The 15,429-nt window shown below is 48.6% G+C and overlaps 1 protein-coding gene across 3 annotated transcripts in view; it reads left to right on the top strand.

The window, feature by feature from the left end:
- The window catches only part of C16H4orf19 (chromosome 16 C4orf19 homolog), a 102,162-nt gene extending 87,349 nt beyond the window's left edge, over positions 1-14,813 (top strand). For 2 of the 3 annotated variants that reach the window (XM_062213532.1, XM_062213534.1), the window contains 2 exons: positions 11,387-11,440; positions 12,744-14,813. In XM_062213532.1, the coding sequence (XP_062069516.1) occupies positions 11,409-11,440; positions 12,744-13,644 (933 nt within the window). In that variant the 5' untranslated portion in view covers positions 11,387-11,408 and the 3' untranslated portion in view covers positions 13,645-14,813. Of the gene's footprint in view, positions 1-3,903; positions 4,230-11,386; positions 11,441-12,743 lie in introns of all 3 variants that reach the window. The other variant, XM_062213533.1, reaches the window with a different exon arrangement.
- The last annotated feature ends 616 nt before the right edge of the window (positions 14,814-15,429 follow it).

Raw genomic sequence — 15,429 nt, 5'->3', positions numbered from 1 at the left:
GACATCGCACCCTCTAAGTGTGTGGGCTCCTGACACCAATCTTCCATATGGTTTCATATTACAATGCATATACAATGGGGTCCTGTCTCTAGCAAACCCACTGGGAGTCCTCCTGCCCAGAGGGGTCCACCTCTCCTCTTCCGTTCTCCATAGAGAAGGGGTCCAGCAGGGCTCACCTCCACCTCCGGGGGTCTCCTCAGTCTGAGACCCTCATCCATCCCTCCCAGAGGCTTTGCTGCCACACACATGCTGTCCCCAGCTTGTCAGCCATTCCTCCTGGCAAACAGGCCAGAGCACCTTAAGCCCTGAGAGAAAGAGGCCAAGAACTTGGGGATGGAAGGGAGGAGAAGCTTTTCCTGGTCAGTCGGGATCCTGCCTTGGTGTGAGTGTGGACTTGGGGCCCAGCGGACACCAGTAGAACCCCTCCCTACAGGCTGGTTTACGAACCACCAAGTGAGCGGGCTTCCCTGCCTGCCATCACTGGCATGCCCACGTCCAGTAGCGGGCCCATGATTGGAAGTCCCCTATCTTTCCCACTTCACCATTTAGATTGCTCAGTTCAGAAGGCAACTTCAATGTCCCAGGCTCATCTGGCAGATAAAGAAACCAGGGGCTCAAGAGATGAAGTGAGCTTCCCACATCCATGCCATTAGTTGTAACTTGGTCGTGAACTCCTTAGGAAGAGCCGATACTTGGGTTGTCTCTGCTCACCTAAACGCCATCCTACAGCACTTGTGTGGGGCTTGAGACTCCCCTTGTCATGAGGACTGCCATCTTGAAAGTAGGTTTACCTAAGGACTCCACAAAACCCAAGTTCTGTTGGTTGTTAATAAGTTGGTTAAAAAAAAGCTCGGTGGGCAAATAATTTTGAGAACTATTGGGTTAAACAAAGTGACAGTTCTTTTCCATAACCATGAATGTGCTTACTAGAATACCTGGTGTTCTCAAATTTACTTGACCATGGAATCCTTTTTAATGTGATTCTCTGCACATAAATATTCCATCAAACCCAGTTCTGAGTGATGCTAATACTTACATCAGAGCACCCCAACTACTGAGAATGCATAAAATGGGTTAAGTGATGGTGCTGATAATAAAAATCTTCACATAAACTTCCAAGTCCTCCAAAATCGCAGAAGCACAGCCCCTTTATAGAAAAGTAAACACACCTGGAAAGTGGGTCCCAGAGAGTTTTCAAAGCCTGCCCAGAAAGGAGGAAATGGCTCAGCTCTGGAAATAGAGTAGTCGAGTTCAAGTCCTTCTCCAGCTATAGATTCAGTGCTGGCTAGGAAGTGAGGCAGGAATTCTCTCATTTCTTCTCCAAGGGGAGCTCCAGACCTGCAGTTATTTTACGCACTCGTCTGCGTCAGGAGCTCAGCACCCAGTAGTGGCTCACGACATCTTTGTGGATCCACCTGCTGGCCAGGTTACATGAAATGCTGGACTGTGTTTTCTACACATCAGCAAATCAGTTTTTCACCAAGGGGTTAAAATTTAAAAGTGTTTCATTTTATTGAGTCTCTCTTGCAAAGGCTCCAACTCCCATAAACTCAAACCACTTGCCAGCACCTACTTTCAAACTCGTTAAATAGAACCCTTGACGCAGGATGTCCTTGACTCTTGAAATTGCAATGGAAGTCTGGCTGTCTCCCAAGCTGGGAAGGACAACTACAGTCTCTCCCATCTCTCTCAGTTCATGTTCTTGGCTTCTGGTTTTGGACCTCTGGGTGATGTGAGATCTGACCATCAAAAGGGGAAGAGGCCCTAGGAGACTAATGTATAAAATCTCAGACCCACCATTCATTCATTCCCACCTGCCATTCACCAGTCCTTCCTGCATGTGAACCACAGGTTTGGAGTGCTCCCGTGAGCTGGCTGCTGGCTGGGCGAGCGAAGCCTTGCCTATGCAGAGCTTGTTTGTAGTTTCAAAGGGAGACTGCTTACAAACACCACAGCCGTCAAGTGGGAGCTGTTCTGTAAGACAGAGCAGTGGCAGGGGACTAAAACCATTGTCTGTATTTGCCTCCAGAGTTCTGGTGCCTGGAGCAGACTGAGCAAGCGTCCTGGGTGCAGACACAGAGGACGTCTGTGTGAACCCCAAAAGGGTGCCTTCTGAGCTCTCTCCCGGGACCTTCCTGCATGGGCTTCTTTCTAGAGGATGTCTTTTATAGCAACAATTTCCCGCAGTGTTGGGTCCCAGCCCAGAGATAAGAAGAATTAGAACTGACAGTAGGTTAACAGTTTTGTTTTTCTAACTTCACACCTTTTTTTCTTTTAACTTTTTAGTTTGTTATCACTTCAGACAGCAGAAAATTCACAAGAAAATAAAAAGAATCACCAAATATCCTCTACTCAGAACCCATACATGTTAACATTTACCATATTGATTTTATTGTCTTCTTTTTCTCTCTGTACGTGTGTGCACACACACACACAGGATTTTTTCTGAATCATTTCAATAAGTTAGAAATTCAACTTTCCCTTCCTCTAAATAGTTCGCTGTGTATTTCCTAAGAACAAGGGCATTGTCTCATGTAACCCCAGTTTGCGATCAGAATCAGGAAATTAACACTGTTTTATTACGATTCCCTAATTACAGGTTGTAGTCCAATCTCAACAACCGTGCCAAGAACAGCCTTTTAGCAGACACATGCAGAGTGTTGGGTGCTCATGGCTCTTTGGTCTTCTTTAATCGAGAATAGTTCCTCAGTCTTTTTCCCTGCCATGGCATTGTTGAAGAGCCCAGAGCAGTTGCTTTTCAGAACACCCCTTGTGTTCTGGTCAGAAACATCACAGAAGTGGCACTGAATTCTCAGTGCATCCTGGCGGGAGCCACGTGCTGTCGATTGGTCTCATTATGCTAACATCAGCTTTGGTTGCTTGGTGAAGGTACTGTGTGCCAGGATCCTCCACTGTCGAGATGCAGTTTCAGCCTCCACTGTATGCTGGGCAAAGACTTAGAACAAGCACCCTGTGTCTGCACTTCCTCCCACTAGGCTCGGCAGTCACTGATGATTCTCCCTTGAATCCGCAGTGGTCATGATGCTCGTCAAATGGCGATGTTTGAGTTCCGGGACCCCTCCTGTGTCTTAGCTGGCTTCCTGTGTACAAAGCAAGAGTACTCTCTTTCCCTTTTCTCATTTGTCTCAGTGCAGTCACACAGTCCTTGTTTTATCCAATGGGCTCTAACTCTCCGTGTTAGTGATATTTTGCTGATGCTCCAATGGCTCCACGGTTCCAGATTTAGCCAGAAAAGTTCCCAAAGCAGCCTCCTGTGTCCTTGTGACCTCTGCCAGTTGATGGGCAACGTTCTCGCTGTTTAAAGGCAGCTCTTTCCGCAAAGGGTGAGCCTTTTTCTATATGCGCTTGACTTCCTGGTGACTACTCAGTCAATTTCTCTGCCTGGTTAGACAACTCCTGGCTCTCTCCCCGTTCTGCCCTTCCCCAACCTCCACCACTGCCCCCTCTTATGAAACAGGATTTCTCAGCAAGGAGACTTCCCTGGTGACAGAGAGGACATTAGCACAGCCATCGGCCATCTTCAAACACAGGGCTATTTAATTTCAACACAAAACAGAGGACAGAGGCAGCCTCCAACCCGGGGTTGCAGCAGCAGGCGGGCGCCAGCCGTGGAGGGACACAGCCATCCTAATGGTGTTTGCTTTTCCCCTGTGTAAACCAAGCAGTGGTGGCGAGGGATTTGCCCTTTGCTTCCCTGGTGCTTTTGAATGCTGCAAAGAGAAAGCGCATTTTCCTTCTGCTTAGTAGAAAGGGCACCCGAATGCCAAGTCCTCACCTTGGAGCTAGCTGAAGTCAAAAGGAAGCAGGGGAGAAAGTGTGTGGAGTGCTCGTTTGGAACTCACTCTTACTTGGAAAGTGCATGGATTTTTTTTTTTCCCACAGACATGGAGCACCTGGACCTAGGGGAACTCTGGGCTAAAAGCAAGATGGGGGTGTGGGAGTGGCATAGGAGAAGAGAAAGCGCTTGGGTTTGATGTGCCACCTCCTCCAAGGAAGTCATTGCAGAAAGGGGTGTACTGGGAGGAAACACATCAGTCCCCGCCCTTGGCTTCAGCGAGTCACACAACCTTGGACGTTAGAGCCTGTCTGGTGGAGAGAAGGAATGTGGCTGGGGAAGGGAAATGCTGGAAGGGAGAGAGGGCAGAACCTGGGACCAGGAAGAGGCAGTCGGCACGGAGCTCCAGCGAGGCGAGAGGCATGGCTGTCAGGTATGGGACCTGGACTGCAGCAAGCCCGTGTGGCGTGCCCTGAAGGGAGGCAGTGGGAGGAGAACCCGAGCCAGAAACACTGGCGAGAGGGGAGAAATCACCTACACATCCTTCATGATTGCCCGGCCCTGGAGGGCACCATGGAGCCTGTGGCTTTGCAGGAAAGGGGGCGGCCTGGAAGCCACACTTGCCATCTGGTTTGTTTCAGGGGCAGGCGGGTGCTGGTTGTCAAGCGGGGCAGGTTGCTCTCCCGGCCTTGGCCACATAGCACAAGGTGGGCGCCCGGCAGGGAGTTCCCTAAGGTGGGTGTTGGTCAGCCTCTGAGATGCTGGGGAGGCAGAGTGTGCTCAAGGCGTTGCTCAGGACCAGCCCCCCTCCATCCCTCTCCTTCCCTCCCTCCCTACTTCCCTCCTTTCCTTATCCACATACAACCCCTGAACCCCCCATCATAAAGCAGACCTAATGGAGGTGGTCAGTGACTAGTATTTTGTGATGGCTTCAGCTACATGATTCCCATCCACTCTGCCTTCTGCTTCTTAGACTCTCCTAAGCCCTCTTTGCCTTGTCTTTCAATTTTTTTTGTTGTTGTTGTTGTTTTGGCCACCTGTGCTCCTGTTTTTTAAAAAACATAATCCAAGATAAACAGTATTATTGCAGGCATGGAAAGGGCCAGGATTTCAGGGCAGGCTGTGGTGGGGACACAAGGCTAAGAGAGGCACTGAGGGAGAGAAGCAGGTGCACATGCTACTTTTAATTCTCTCATTCATCTAGTGACTTATGAATTATTAGCAGAAAATGGACATAGGTGGGGACTGGAGGCTGGGAACACAACCATGGGGTTTTGGTTTAGGGTCATTTAGTTAAGACAGCCTTGTGAAAGTCAAAAGTTATCGATACTTATTACTGGCTAAGTCTCTCTCTCTCTCTCCAGGGCACTGTTGTTACATTTGGAGGTCCATATCTATCCATTGGCATTGCAGTTGATAGACATATGACCATCCTATTTCAGAAGCAAGTGCTGTTTGGTGTTGCTAATGCTCTAGTTCCTATGGTTACATCTTTTCTTGGGTGTAAAGCCTCCATTTTTTTAAATATGCTATCTTCAAACAGAGCTAGGTCACATAGTGTTCTGTGCTCATTCTGAATATTAACTCATATAATCCCCAGCAACGCCATATGGTAGGTGTGTTATTATCCCTGCTCACTGTCTACTGTGTGCCAAGTACTGTACTCAGTGCTAAGGAAACAAACTTGAAGACAGGTCCTGCACTCCCAGAGCTCACTTCCTAGAGGGATCGTAAACAAGTAAGTGACAGCGTGTCCAGTAGTAACACGTGTGAGGAAGAGACCCGAGGCACAGCCAAGGGGCCAGTGTTGCAGCACAGCAGGTTAAGCCACCGCTTGCAACACCAGCATCTCATATCGGAGCACCAGCTCATGTCCCAACTGCTCTGCTTCCCATTCAGGTCCCTGCTAATATGCTTGGGAAACCAGGGGAGGATGGCCCAAGTCCTGCGGCCCCTGCCACTCTTGTGGGAGACCTGGAAGAAGCTCCTGGCTCCTGGCTTCAGTCTGGACCGCCACCAGCTGCTGTGACCATTTGGGGAATTAACCAGTGGATGGAAGGACTCTCTCAGTGTGTCTCTTCCTCCCTCTCCCTCTCCCTCTCCCTCTCCCTCTCCCTCTCCCTCTCCCTCTCTCTCTCTCTCTCTCTCTCTCTCTCTCAGTGTCTCTCTTCCCCTCTCTCTGTCTCTCTCTCCTTGTGTCTCCCTCCCTCCCTCCCTTCCTCTCTCTCCCTTTCAAATAAATAAATAAATATTTGAGAGACAGAATGAAGCATAGCCAGGAGAGAAGTAATAACAAGAGATGAATGGGTGCCCCATAGACTCTTCTGCAGAGTCCTTGATACTACCAAGAAGAGTTTGACCTACAAAGGATCTTGTGCTCAAGAAGGAAGTGATCTGGGGATGCATTTATTTCCTGTGCTGCTGGGAAAAACAAATCCCACAAAATTGGGGCAGTAAAACAATAGAGTTTATATTCTCACAGTTCTAGAGGCCAAAAACCTTGAACTTGGTATCACCGAGCTGCAGTGCAGGTGTCGCGTTGCCAGACCCACACTCCTTCCAGGGCCATGGGGTGGAGCCACTCCTATTTCCTCCAGCTTTGTTCCTTGGTTTGGGGCCACCCAGTCTCTGCCTTGTGGTTATGTTGCCTCCTCGTCTTGTCTGTCATCAGCTCTCCCTTCACCAACCTCTGACAAGCATACATGTGGTTATATGTAGGGTTGACTCACATAATCTGGGCAGATGGCCCATCTCAGAATCCTTAACTTAATCACACCTTTGAAGAAGTGTTTCTGTGTTTTCTTTGCCCATGTCAGGTGACATTCACAGATTCCAAGGTTTAGGACATGGATGGATGTCTTCTGGGAGCCATTTTCTAACCTGCTGCAAGGGGCTATTGGTGGGTCTTGGTCATACATTGTTTAACAGTGGGAATCCATCGTGAGAAATGCATCAGTAGGAGACTTTCTTGTGTGAATGTTGGAGAGTGCCCCTGCACAAACCCAGGTGGTGTATAGGTCAATCACTTGATGTAGCTTCTTACAATCAATGATTTAGTTAACATAAAATGTATGATTGTTGCTGGCATTAGATGAGTACTATTGTTGTTTGAAAGAGAAAGAGAAGGAGAGACGGTCTGACAGGCAGCTTCCATCTGCTGGTTTACTCCCCAAATGCCCACAACAGCCAGGGCTGGGGCAGGCCAAAACTGAGAGCCAGGATCTCCATCCAGATCTCCCCTGTGGGTGGTAGGACCCAAGTGCTTGAGCTATCACATGCTGCTGCCTTCCCAGAGCGCGCATTAGCAGGAAGTTGAATCAGAAGCAGAGCCAGGACTCAAACCAGGTGCTCCAATATAGGATGCAGGCAAACCAGGCACACCAATATGGGGTCTTAACTACTCAAACCAGATCCCCCAAAGGCATCTTAAACACTGTGCCAAATACCTGCCCCCATACTATTTTATAATAAGCTTTTCTAAATAAATAGGAGTAAATTCTAAAATTAAATGTTAAACAGAATAGTAAATACATAAGCCAGCAACATATTCATTCATTATCCTTGTCAAATAATATGTGCCATACTTCTAAAAATTCATGGGAAAAAAATGGATTTTTTTAAAGGTTTTTTGTTTATTTATTTGAAAGTTGAGTTACACAGAGAGAGAATGAGAGGCAGAGAGAGAGAGAGGTCTTCCATCCACTGGTTCACTCCCTAACTGGCCTCAACGGCCGGAGCTGTGCTGATCTGAAGCCAGGAGCCAGGAGCTCCTTCTGGGTCTCCCATGTGGGTGCAGGGGCCCAAGGACTTGGGCCACCTCCCACTGCTTTCCCAGGCCATAGCAGAGAGCTGAATTGGAAGTGGAGCAGCTGGGACCCGAACCAGCACTCATATGGGATACTGGCACTGCAGGCGGCAGCCCTACCCACTACGCCACAGCACCAGCCCTGGAAAAACGAATTAAAAGATATTTATTTTGGCACAAAACATGAAATTCATTTGAAGTTTATTCATAATATGCATTTTCCAAAAACTTTTTGAAGACCTCTTACATGGATTTCATTTTTCATTGCATCTTCAGGAATGTGTGAAAGTGCCCGGTATGTGCAGTACTTTTTGCCCCACTGGCAACACAGTAGATTTGTTTACAGCGGCAGCATCACAAGCACAAGAGAAATGGCTGCACTGGGACAGTTTTACAGTGGCTGTAATATCACTAACTGACAAGGATTGCTCAGCTCCATTATAATCTTTTTAAAGATTATTTATTTATTTGAAAGGCACAGCAACAGAGGTAGGGGAAGGGGTAGAAGTAAAGAAAACACACACTGTTGGGGCTAGCACTGTGGCGTAGCAGGTAAAGCTGCTGCCTGCAGTGCCAGCATCCCATATGGGCGCTGGTTCAAGTCCTGGCTACTCCACTTCTGATCCAGCTCTCTGCTATGGCCTGGGAAAGCAGTAGAAGATGATCTGGGTCCTGCACTCACATGGGAGACCCTGAAGAAGCTCCTGGCTCCTGGCTTAAGATCAGCCCAGCTCCAGCCATCGCGGCCATTTGGTTCACATTTATGTGAACCAGTGATTGGAAGACTTTCTCTCTCTCTCTCTCTCTCTCTCTCTCTCTTTCTCTCAGCTTCTGTAACTCTGCCTTTCAAGTAAATAAATAAATCTTAAAAGAAAAGAACACCCACTCTTCCAGCTGCTTCACTGCCCACATGGTGGTAACGGCAAGGTGTGGACCTGGCCAAAGGAGCCTGGAACTCCATCCCAGGTTCCCACATGGGTAGCAGGGGCCCAAGCACTTGGGCCACCACCCACTGCCTTCCCAGGTGCATTAACATGGAACTGGATTGGAAGCAGAGCAGCCAGGACTCAAACCATTGCTCCAGTACGTTGTACTGGCATCAAAGGCGGGCTTCACCTGCTGCACCGCAACACCAGCCCCTCCACTATAACCTTATGGGACCACTTTGGTATATGTGGCCCATCATTGGCAAAAAGCTTATGAAGCAGCACCGTGAGAAGTTCATGCCCAAAGAAAGATAGAGGGTGCAGGGGCAGACAGGCAGGGATGCAGTCATCAGAAAACAGCTCTCTTTCTTCCTAGTGCATGCATTTTTTGGATAAAAAGGGACTGGGGCCTTAGATATTGTTGCTGGCTTGTCTTTATAAAAGACTGTAGATATTAGAAATAGAGATGACTTGGAGATTCTTCCACACTAATTTTTAGCACTTCCTGAGAAAAGAGCAGACCAGCATGATCAATTTTGCACCAAGAGAAGACTTTGTTCTGAGGGCAATCATTGGGAGAAATCAACCTGGGAAGGAATGGGCAATGGTGGGCAGGTGGGAAGTGAGTCCACTTTCCTCCAGGCAGCCCACAGAGGTGTGTCTTCGAGTTTGAGAGGACGGGAGCCTTGAATCACATCTGGAATGGGTCCTGCCATAAGGAAAGACGGGAGCCCCTTCAGTGTGGGGAAGGCCTGCACTAATGTCATCACTGAGGCTGCGGTGTCTGTAGGGTCTGTACTGTCAGCTGCCTGGCTGAAATGTCCTGTCATCCTAACCCCTGCCCAGGAGTGCTTTCACAGGCGCTTCCATCTCCAGGGGACTGTGCTCTGGTAAGGTCGCTGGAACTTCATGAAAGGCAATGGTTTGGCAAAAAAAAAAAAAAAAAAAGACATAAATGAAAGATCTCTGTGAGTGAGATCCTGGTGGAAAAAGGGGCCATCAAAGAAGGAGGTACCTTTCTCTGAAGGGAGGAGAGAGGAGAGAAATTCCACTTTGACTATGGCCTTGTCTAAATAAGATTGGAGTTGTTGAACTCAAGAGCTTCCATAGCCTTGGTAACTCATGACAAGAGCCTAGGGAGATTACTGATGCCATGAACAAGAGTGTCAATTGTTAAATCAGGGGCCAGTACTGTGGCACAATGGGTTAAAGCCCTGGTCTGAAGCACCAGCATCCCGTATGGGTGGCAGTTCCAGTCCCGGCTGCTCCTCTTCTGATCCAGCTCTCTGCTATGGCCTGGGAAAGCAGTAGAAGATGGCCCAAGTGCTTGGGCCCCTGCACCCACATGGGAGACCCGGAAGAAGCTCCTGGCTCTCGGCTTCGGATCAGTGCAGCTCCAGCCATTGCAGCCATTTGGGGAGTGAATAAGCAGATGGAAGACGTTTCTTTCTGCCTCTACCTCTCTCTGTAACTCTGTCTTTCAAATAAATAAAATAAATCTAAAAAAAAAAAATTTGTTAAATCAGCAACAGGAGTCACTGTGCACTTGCTCCCCATGTAGGACCTCTATCCTTAATGTGTTGTACTATGAGAATTAATGGTAAAACTAATCTTCAAACAGTACTTTATACTTTGTGTGTCTATGTGGGTGCAAACTGTTGAAATCTTTATTTAGTATAGAGTTGATCTTCTGTATATAAAGATAATTAAAAATGAATCTTGGCCGGCGCCGTGGCTCAATAGGCTAATCGTCCACCTGTGGCACTGGCACACCGGGTTCTAGTCCCGGTCGGGGCACTGGATTCTGTCCTGGTTGCCCCTCTTCCAGGCCAGCTCTCTACTATGGCCCGGGAGTGCAGTGGAGGATGGCCCAAGTGCTTGGGCCCTGCACCCCATGGGAGACCAGGAGAAGCACCTGGCTCCTGGCTTCGGATCAGCGCAGTGCGCCAGCCACAGCACGCCAGCCGCAGCGGCCATTGGAGGGTGAACCAATGGAAAAGGAAGACCTTTCTCTCTGTCTCTCTCTCACTATCCACTCTGCCTGTCAAAAAATAAAATAAAATAAATTTAATTTAAAAAGTCTTAATGAAGAATGGGATGGGAGAAGGAGATGCGATGGTTTGCAGGTGGGAGGGTGGTTACTGGGGGAAGAACCGCTATAATCCAAAAGTTGTACTTACGAAGTTTATATTTATTAAATAAAATTTTTCTATTAAAAAAAAAAAAAGCAATCAGTTGGAGCCAGTGTGGTGGTGTAATGGGTAAAGCCACCATCTACAATGCCGGCATCCCATATGGACACTGGTTCAAATCCCAGCTGCTCCACTTCTGATTCAGCTCCCAGCTAACATGCCTGGGAAAGCAGCAGAAAATCGCCCAAGTGTTTGAGTCCCTGCCACCCATATAGGGAGACAGACAGTGGCTCAGCCTGGCTGAGCCCCAGCCATTATGGCCATCTGAGGAGTAAACCAGCAGACAGAAGATCTCTTTCTGTTTTCTTCTTCCTCTCTCTGTTATATTGACTTTCAAATAAATAAATCTTAAAAACAGAAGGTTGTTATTTTTAAAAAGGCGATGGATTAGGAAATGGCACATGTCCTTGCTTTCTCTCCCATTCTCCCAGCTGTGTTTTCCTCATCTGTACAATGGGCATGAAGTACAGGACTCCCAGGATGGGAAGGGGTCTGGCACAGGGTGAGCATTAGTGATGGAGACCGGTGACTTGGTGCAGTGCCTCCCCTGGTCTTGCCAAGACTTTAACCTCCTTTCATTTAGAGTATCTGGGGAAGAAATAGCAAACTGTATCCTTATTATAGTATCACTCACTGTGTTCTCTCTTTTTTACACTTTCTTTTCCAGATGGTAACAATAAATAATCCAGATGGGGTGCAAGTGCTGTAAAATGATACAAAGGTAAAGTTGAAAGAATGTGTCATCCAGTGGGGACTAATGGAGGAATGGGGGATTATCACGCAGTCACTTTTGGACTCAACACAGTGATCCAGCTTGGGGTACCATCAGTATTGCCAGTAAATGAGTTGTGAGAACCGTTTAGATGTCATTTAAGGGGACCTGCAACCAGTATTTTTTTTATCATTTTTCCCTTACTGCTCAGACATACGGGGATCACCCTCATTCTCTGAGACTGAACCTAGTTTGGGTGGAATTTACATTTGCCCAGAGAGCTGCAGGGCCTGGGAAAGCTTGGCTTCAGAGGGTGCTGACATGGCATCATAGCCAACGAATCACGCCCGCCTAGCAGTGCCTCCAGTTTTGTTCATACCATGTGCCATGAAAACATCTGAGTCCCAGGAATCAACCTCTATATAAGATAAAGGGGGAAGTATTAACATGCTTCTTTAACAAATAAAACCATCTTTTTCATACTCAGTCTAGTCTAGTCTAGATACACACACACACACACACACACAGGTTTTATTCTCCTGTATTCATAATGTGATTCTTAGATTGATTCAGAAGCTACATATCATAAGAGCAGTAGGCCACCATACCCACAGCTTCCACATCTACAGATTCACCAACTACCAGATGGAAAACACTGTTTAATTGCATTTGTCTTGGACATGTATGGACATTTTCTTTGTCATTATTCCCAAAGCAATACAGTATAACAACTATTTTCCTGGCATTTATACAGATTACCTGTATAAATTTATACAAGTTATCTGTGGATGATTCTAAGTGTATGGGACGATGAGTGTAGCTACAATGCAAATCCTGTGCCATGGTACCTAATGGGACTTATGCATCTGCAGACTTGGGTACCCCCAAGAGGTCCTAGACCCCACCACCCACGGATACAGAGACACAACTGTGTCTTCCACACTCCTCTTGGCTTCATATTTGTCATTTGATCAACCGTATACTATTCCTCTGAAGGGGTGCCCCATGAGTCTTTCACCCCTTACTTCAGGGAGTATTTGTCTTATTTGCCTTCTTTAATTTTAAAATTCCACAATGCACTTTGAACTTTACCTTCTCTCTCCACCCCTTTTTGGGTCTTTTTTTAAGGTCTCTTTCTAGCGGTGGGATATTTTTATACCCACTGCATGTATTTGATGTAGACACATGTAAAAGGCTTAAACAAGGAAGTAACCACAGAAATCAGCAGGAAGGGAGAAGCAGAGCCCGCAGCCGTGGTGGGATGGGCTTAAAGGGTGCGGCCCTGGCTGATTGTCCTTATTCTCACCCCCAGCTATCTCTTTGATCCAGTTCAAGTGCCCTCCCATGGCTATGTCAACGAAGTAAGCAGCTGCAAGTTAGACGAAGACAACACTGTTAAATTAAAAGGCAAACAGAACAGCAAGGTCCTGGTGCATAAAAGTGACCTTCAGATTGAGGGCTTGAAGTGGACTGAGAGCAGAGGCAGGCAAGATGGCTTCCAGGAGCCCTGCTGGTCTCAGCAAGGACCACACCCTCAGGGGACCCCAGGAGGGGGACAGTGTGCAGAGAAGCTTTGTGGCACCGCCAATGGCATTAGCCCCACGGGGAACTCCAGGCCCCATGAGGGTGACCAGGGCTCCTGGGCCAGTACTGCAGACAACGGTCACCCGACTCAACCCTTCCTTGAAGGCGGGGACGCCGGGAGAGAGGACTGCGTGCTGCCGGCCTCGGAGCAGGAGCAGACCCAGGTTCCCCAAAATGCAGACTCCGGAGCTCCTTCTCAGACAGAACACATTGCCCTGGAAGAACAAGGCCATGTCCTGCAGATGCCAGCCCCAGATTACCCTCCGCTTTGGGGCCCCAACGCGGATGGCGTTGACCAGGAAGACAGAGATGGTCTTTTCCAGAACCCTCCCGAGCATGAGCGGCTGCAGGGAAGTGGAGTGCAGGGACTGGGCGCGCCCTTCTCCATGAAGAGAAGCCGGGACTCGATCAGCAAAGGCGTGGCCGTGGAAGGCCGGAGCGTGGCTCCTGCAGACGAGGGCCCCGCCCTTCTCGTGCCGGTGGCTGACTCTGTAAGCGAGCCGGAGGATGCGCTTGGCTTGGATGGAGACGGGCGCGGGGAGATGCCGGATGAGGACGCGGCCGTGGCGGAAGCCCTGGCCGCTTTGGAAGCTGCTACTGCGGGGGAAGATGTGGGCGAGGCCGATTAGGGAAGGCAGTTGGTGCAGGCAAGTCAGCGACTGTCATGCCGAGCGCTGGGAGGTGCGTTGGCTCCTTAGGTGCATGGCGGATGACCCTGACAGCCCGTGCTGGGCCAGCCTCACCTGTTTACATCCAGCACCTGGTCTGCTGGTCAGGACCTGTGCCATTCCATGTGGCCAATAGGTGGCACGCCGCTCTGCGTACTGGGCTGTCGGTCGTGACCCTAGAGTAACAGTCGGAGTGGACCGCCATGCCTGTGTCCGCTCCAGAGGTGGAAATTCAGCAGCCTGCTCGCCCAGCCTGAAAGGTCTCCAGAGGGGATGCTCTGAGACCCCACCCCTCAATGCCAAGGGCATACAATCCTAGAGCGTTCTGTCTCACTGTAAATTCTGCACCTTGCTTTCGAGAGCCAAATATTGGACCCCACCTAAAATGATGACCACCCCCACTTAAATAAGTGCCTCATGTGTCCCCAGAACATGGCTTAACTTCAGGGACAGTCACCCAGGGAATAAGTAACTAGCCACCTGCTAGACAGAAAGTTAAGCCCAGCAGCCTGCAGGATGGGACAGGAGTCAGTCGCCAAGAGACAAATGGTGGCTACTCATTAGCTATGATGTGATATTAACACACCTTGACCTTAACTTTTTTTACATTATTACTTTTTAATCTACTTTGGGATTGGGGAGGCCAACCAAAAATAATGCTTGTATCATATTTGGGTTTTAGGGTCATGAATTTGGGGACAGCAAAGCCATATATGAAGTGTTTCATGCCATTAAATGTCTGATGCTGATTAAAATATAATAGCCTAGGGGCTGGCACTGTGGTGTAGCAGGTAAAGCCGCCACCTGCAGTGTGGCCATCCCGTATGGGCACGGGTTCAAGTCCCGGCCGCTCTACTTCCAATCCAACTCTCTGCTATGGCCTGAGAGAGCAGTGGAAGATGGCCCAAGTGCTTGGGCCCCTGCACCCACATGGGAGACCTGGAAGAAACTCCTGGCTCTTGGCTTCAGATCGGTGCAGCTCCAGCCATTGCAGCCATCTGGGGAGTGAACCAGTGGATGGAAGAATTCTCTCTCTCTCTCTCTCTCTCTCTCTCTCTCTCTCTCTCTCATTCTCTCCCTCTACTCTGTAACTCTGCCTTTCAAATACATGAATAAATCTTAAAATACCAGCCTATGTGTGTCTCTGTCATAACTCAGAGGTGGTCCTAATTTTCTCAGGATGTTAGTGATGCTTGATGTTTTTTTCGATGTAAAGAGCAACTTGACAAAATAACAGGGAAGGGACAGGGTGGATGCATGGAGCATGGCTCTGGCTGGCTGTCCCTGGAGTTCAAGCTCCAGATGCCACGACTGCATGTGCCAATCTTACTCAAAGAAGTACGCAGAGCAGGCATTGCAGCATCGCAGGTTAAGCTGCCATTTGGGATACTCCCATCCCACATCAGAGTGTCTACGCTCGAGTCCTGCTTCTGCTTCCCATCCAACTTCCTGCTAATGCACACCGTGGGGAGGCAGAAGATTGGAGGTCACACACATGGGTCCCTGCCATCCACATGGGAGACTTGGATGGAGTTCCTGGCTCCTGGCCTCAGCCTGGCCCAGCCGCAGCTGTTGCAGACATTTGGGGAGTGAATCAGTGAATGGAAGCATTCTTATTTCTCTCTCTCTCTCTCTCTCTCTTTCCTGCTCTACATTTCAAATAAATAAAAATACAAATATGCATTTAAAAATATGAGCAAATAGCTGGCGCCGCGGCTCAATAGGCTAATCTTCCGCCTTGCGGCA

The sequence above is a fragment of the Lepus europaeus genome, chromosome 16 (assembly GCF_033115175.1).
Source record: "Lepus europaeus isolate LE1 chromosome 16, mLepTim1.pri, whole genome shotgun sequence".
Classification (NCBI taxonomy): Eukaryota; Metazoa; Chordata; class Mammalia; order Lagomorpha; family Leporidae; genus Lepus; species Lepus europaeus.
This window is presented reverse-complemented; position numbering and strand designations above follow the sequence as displayed.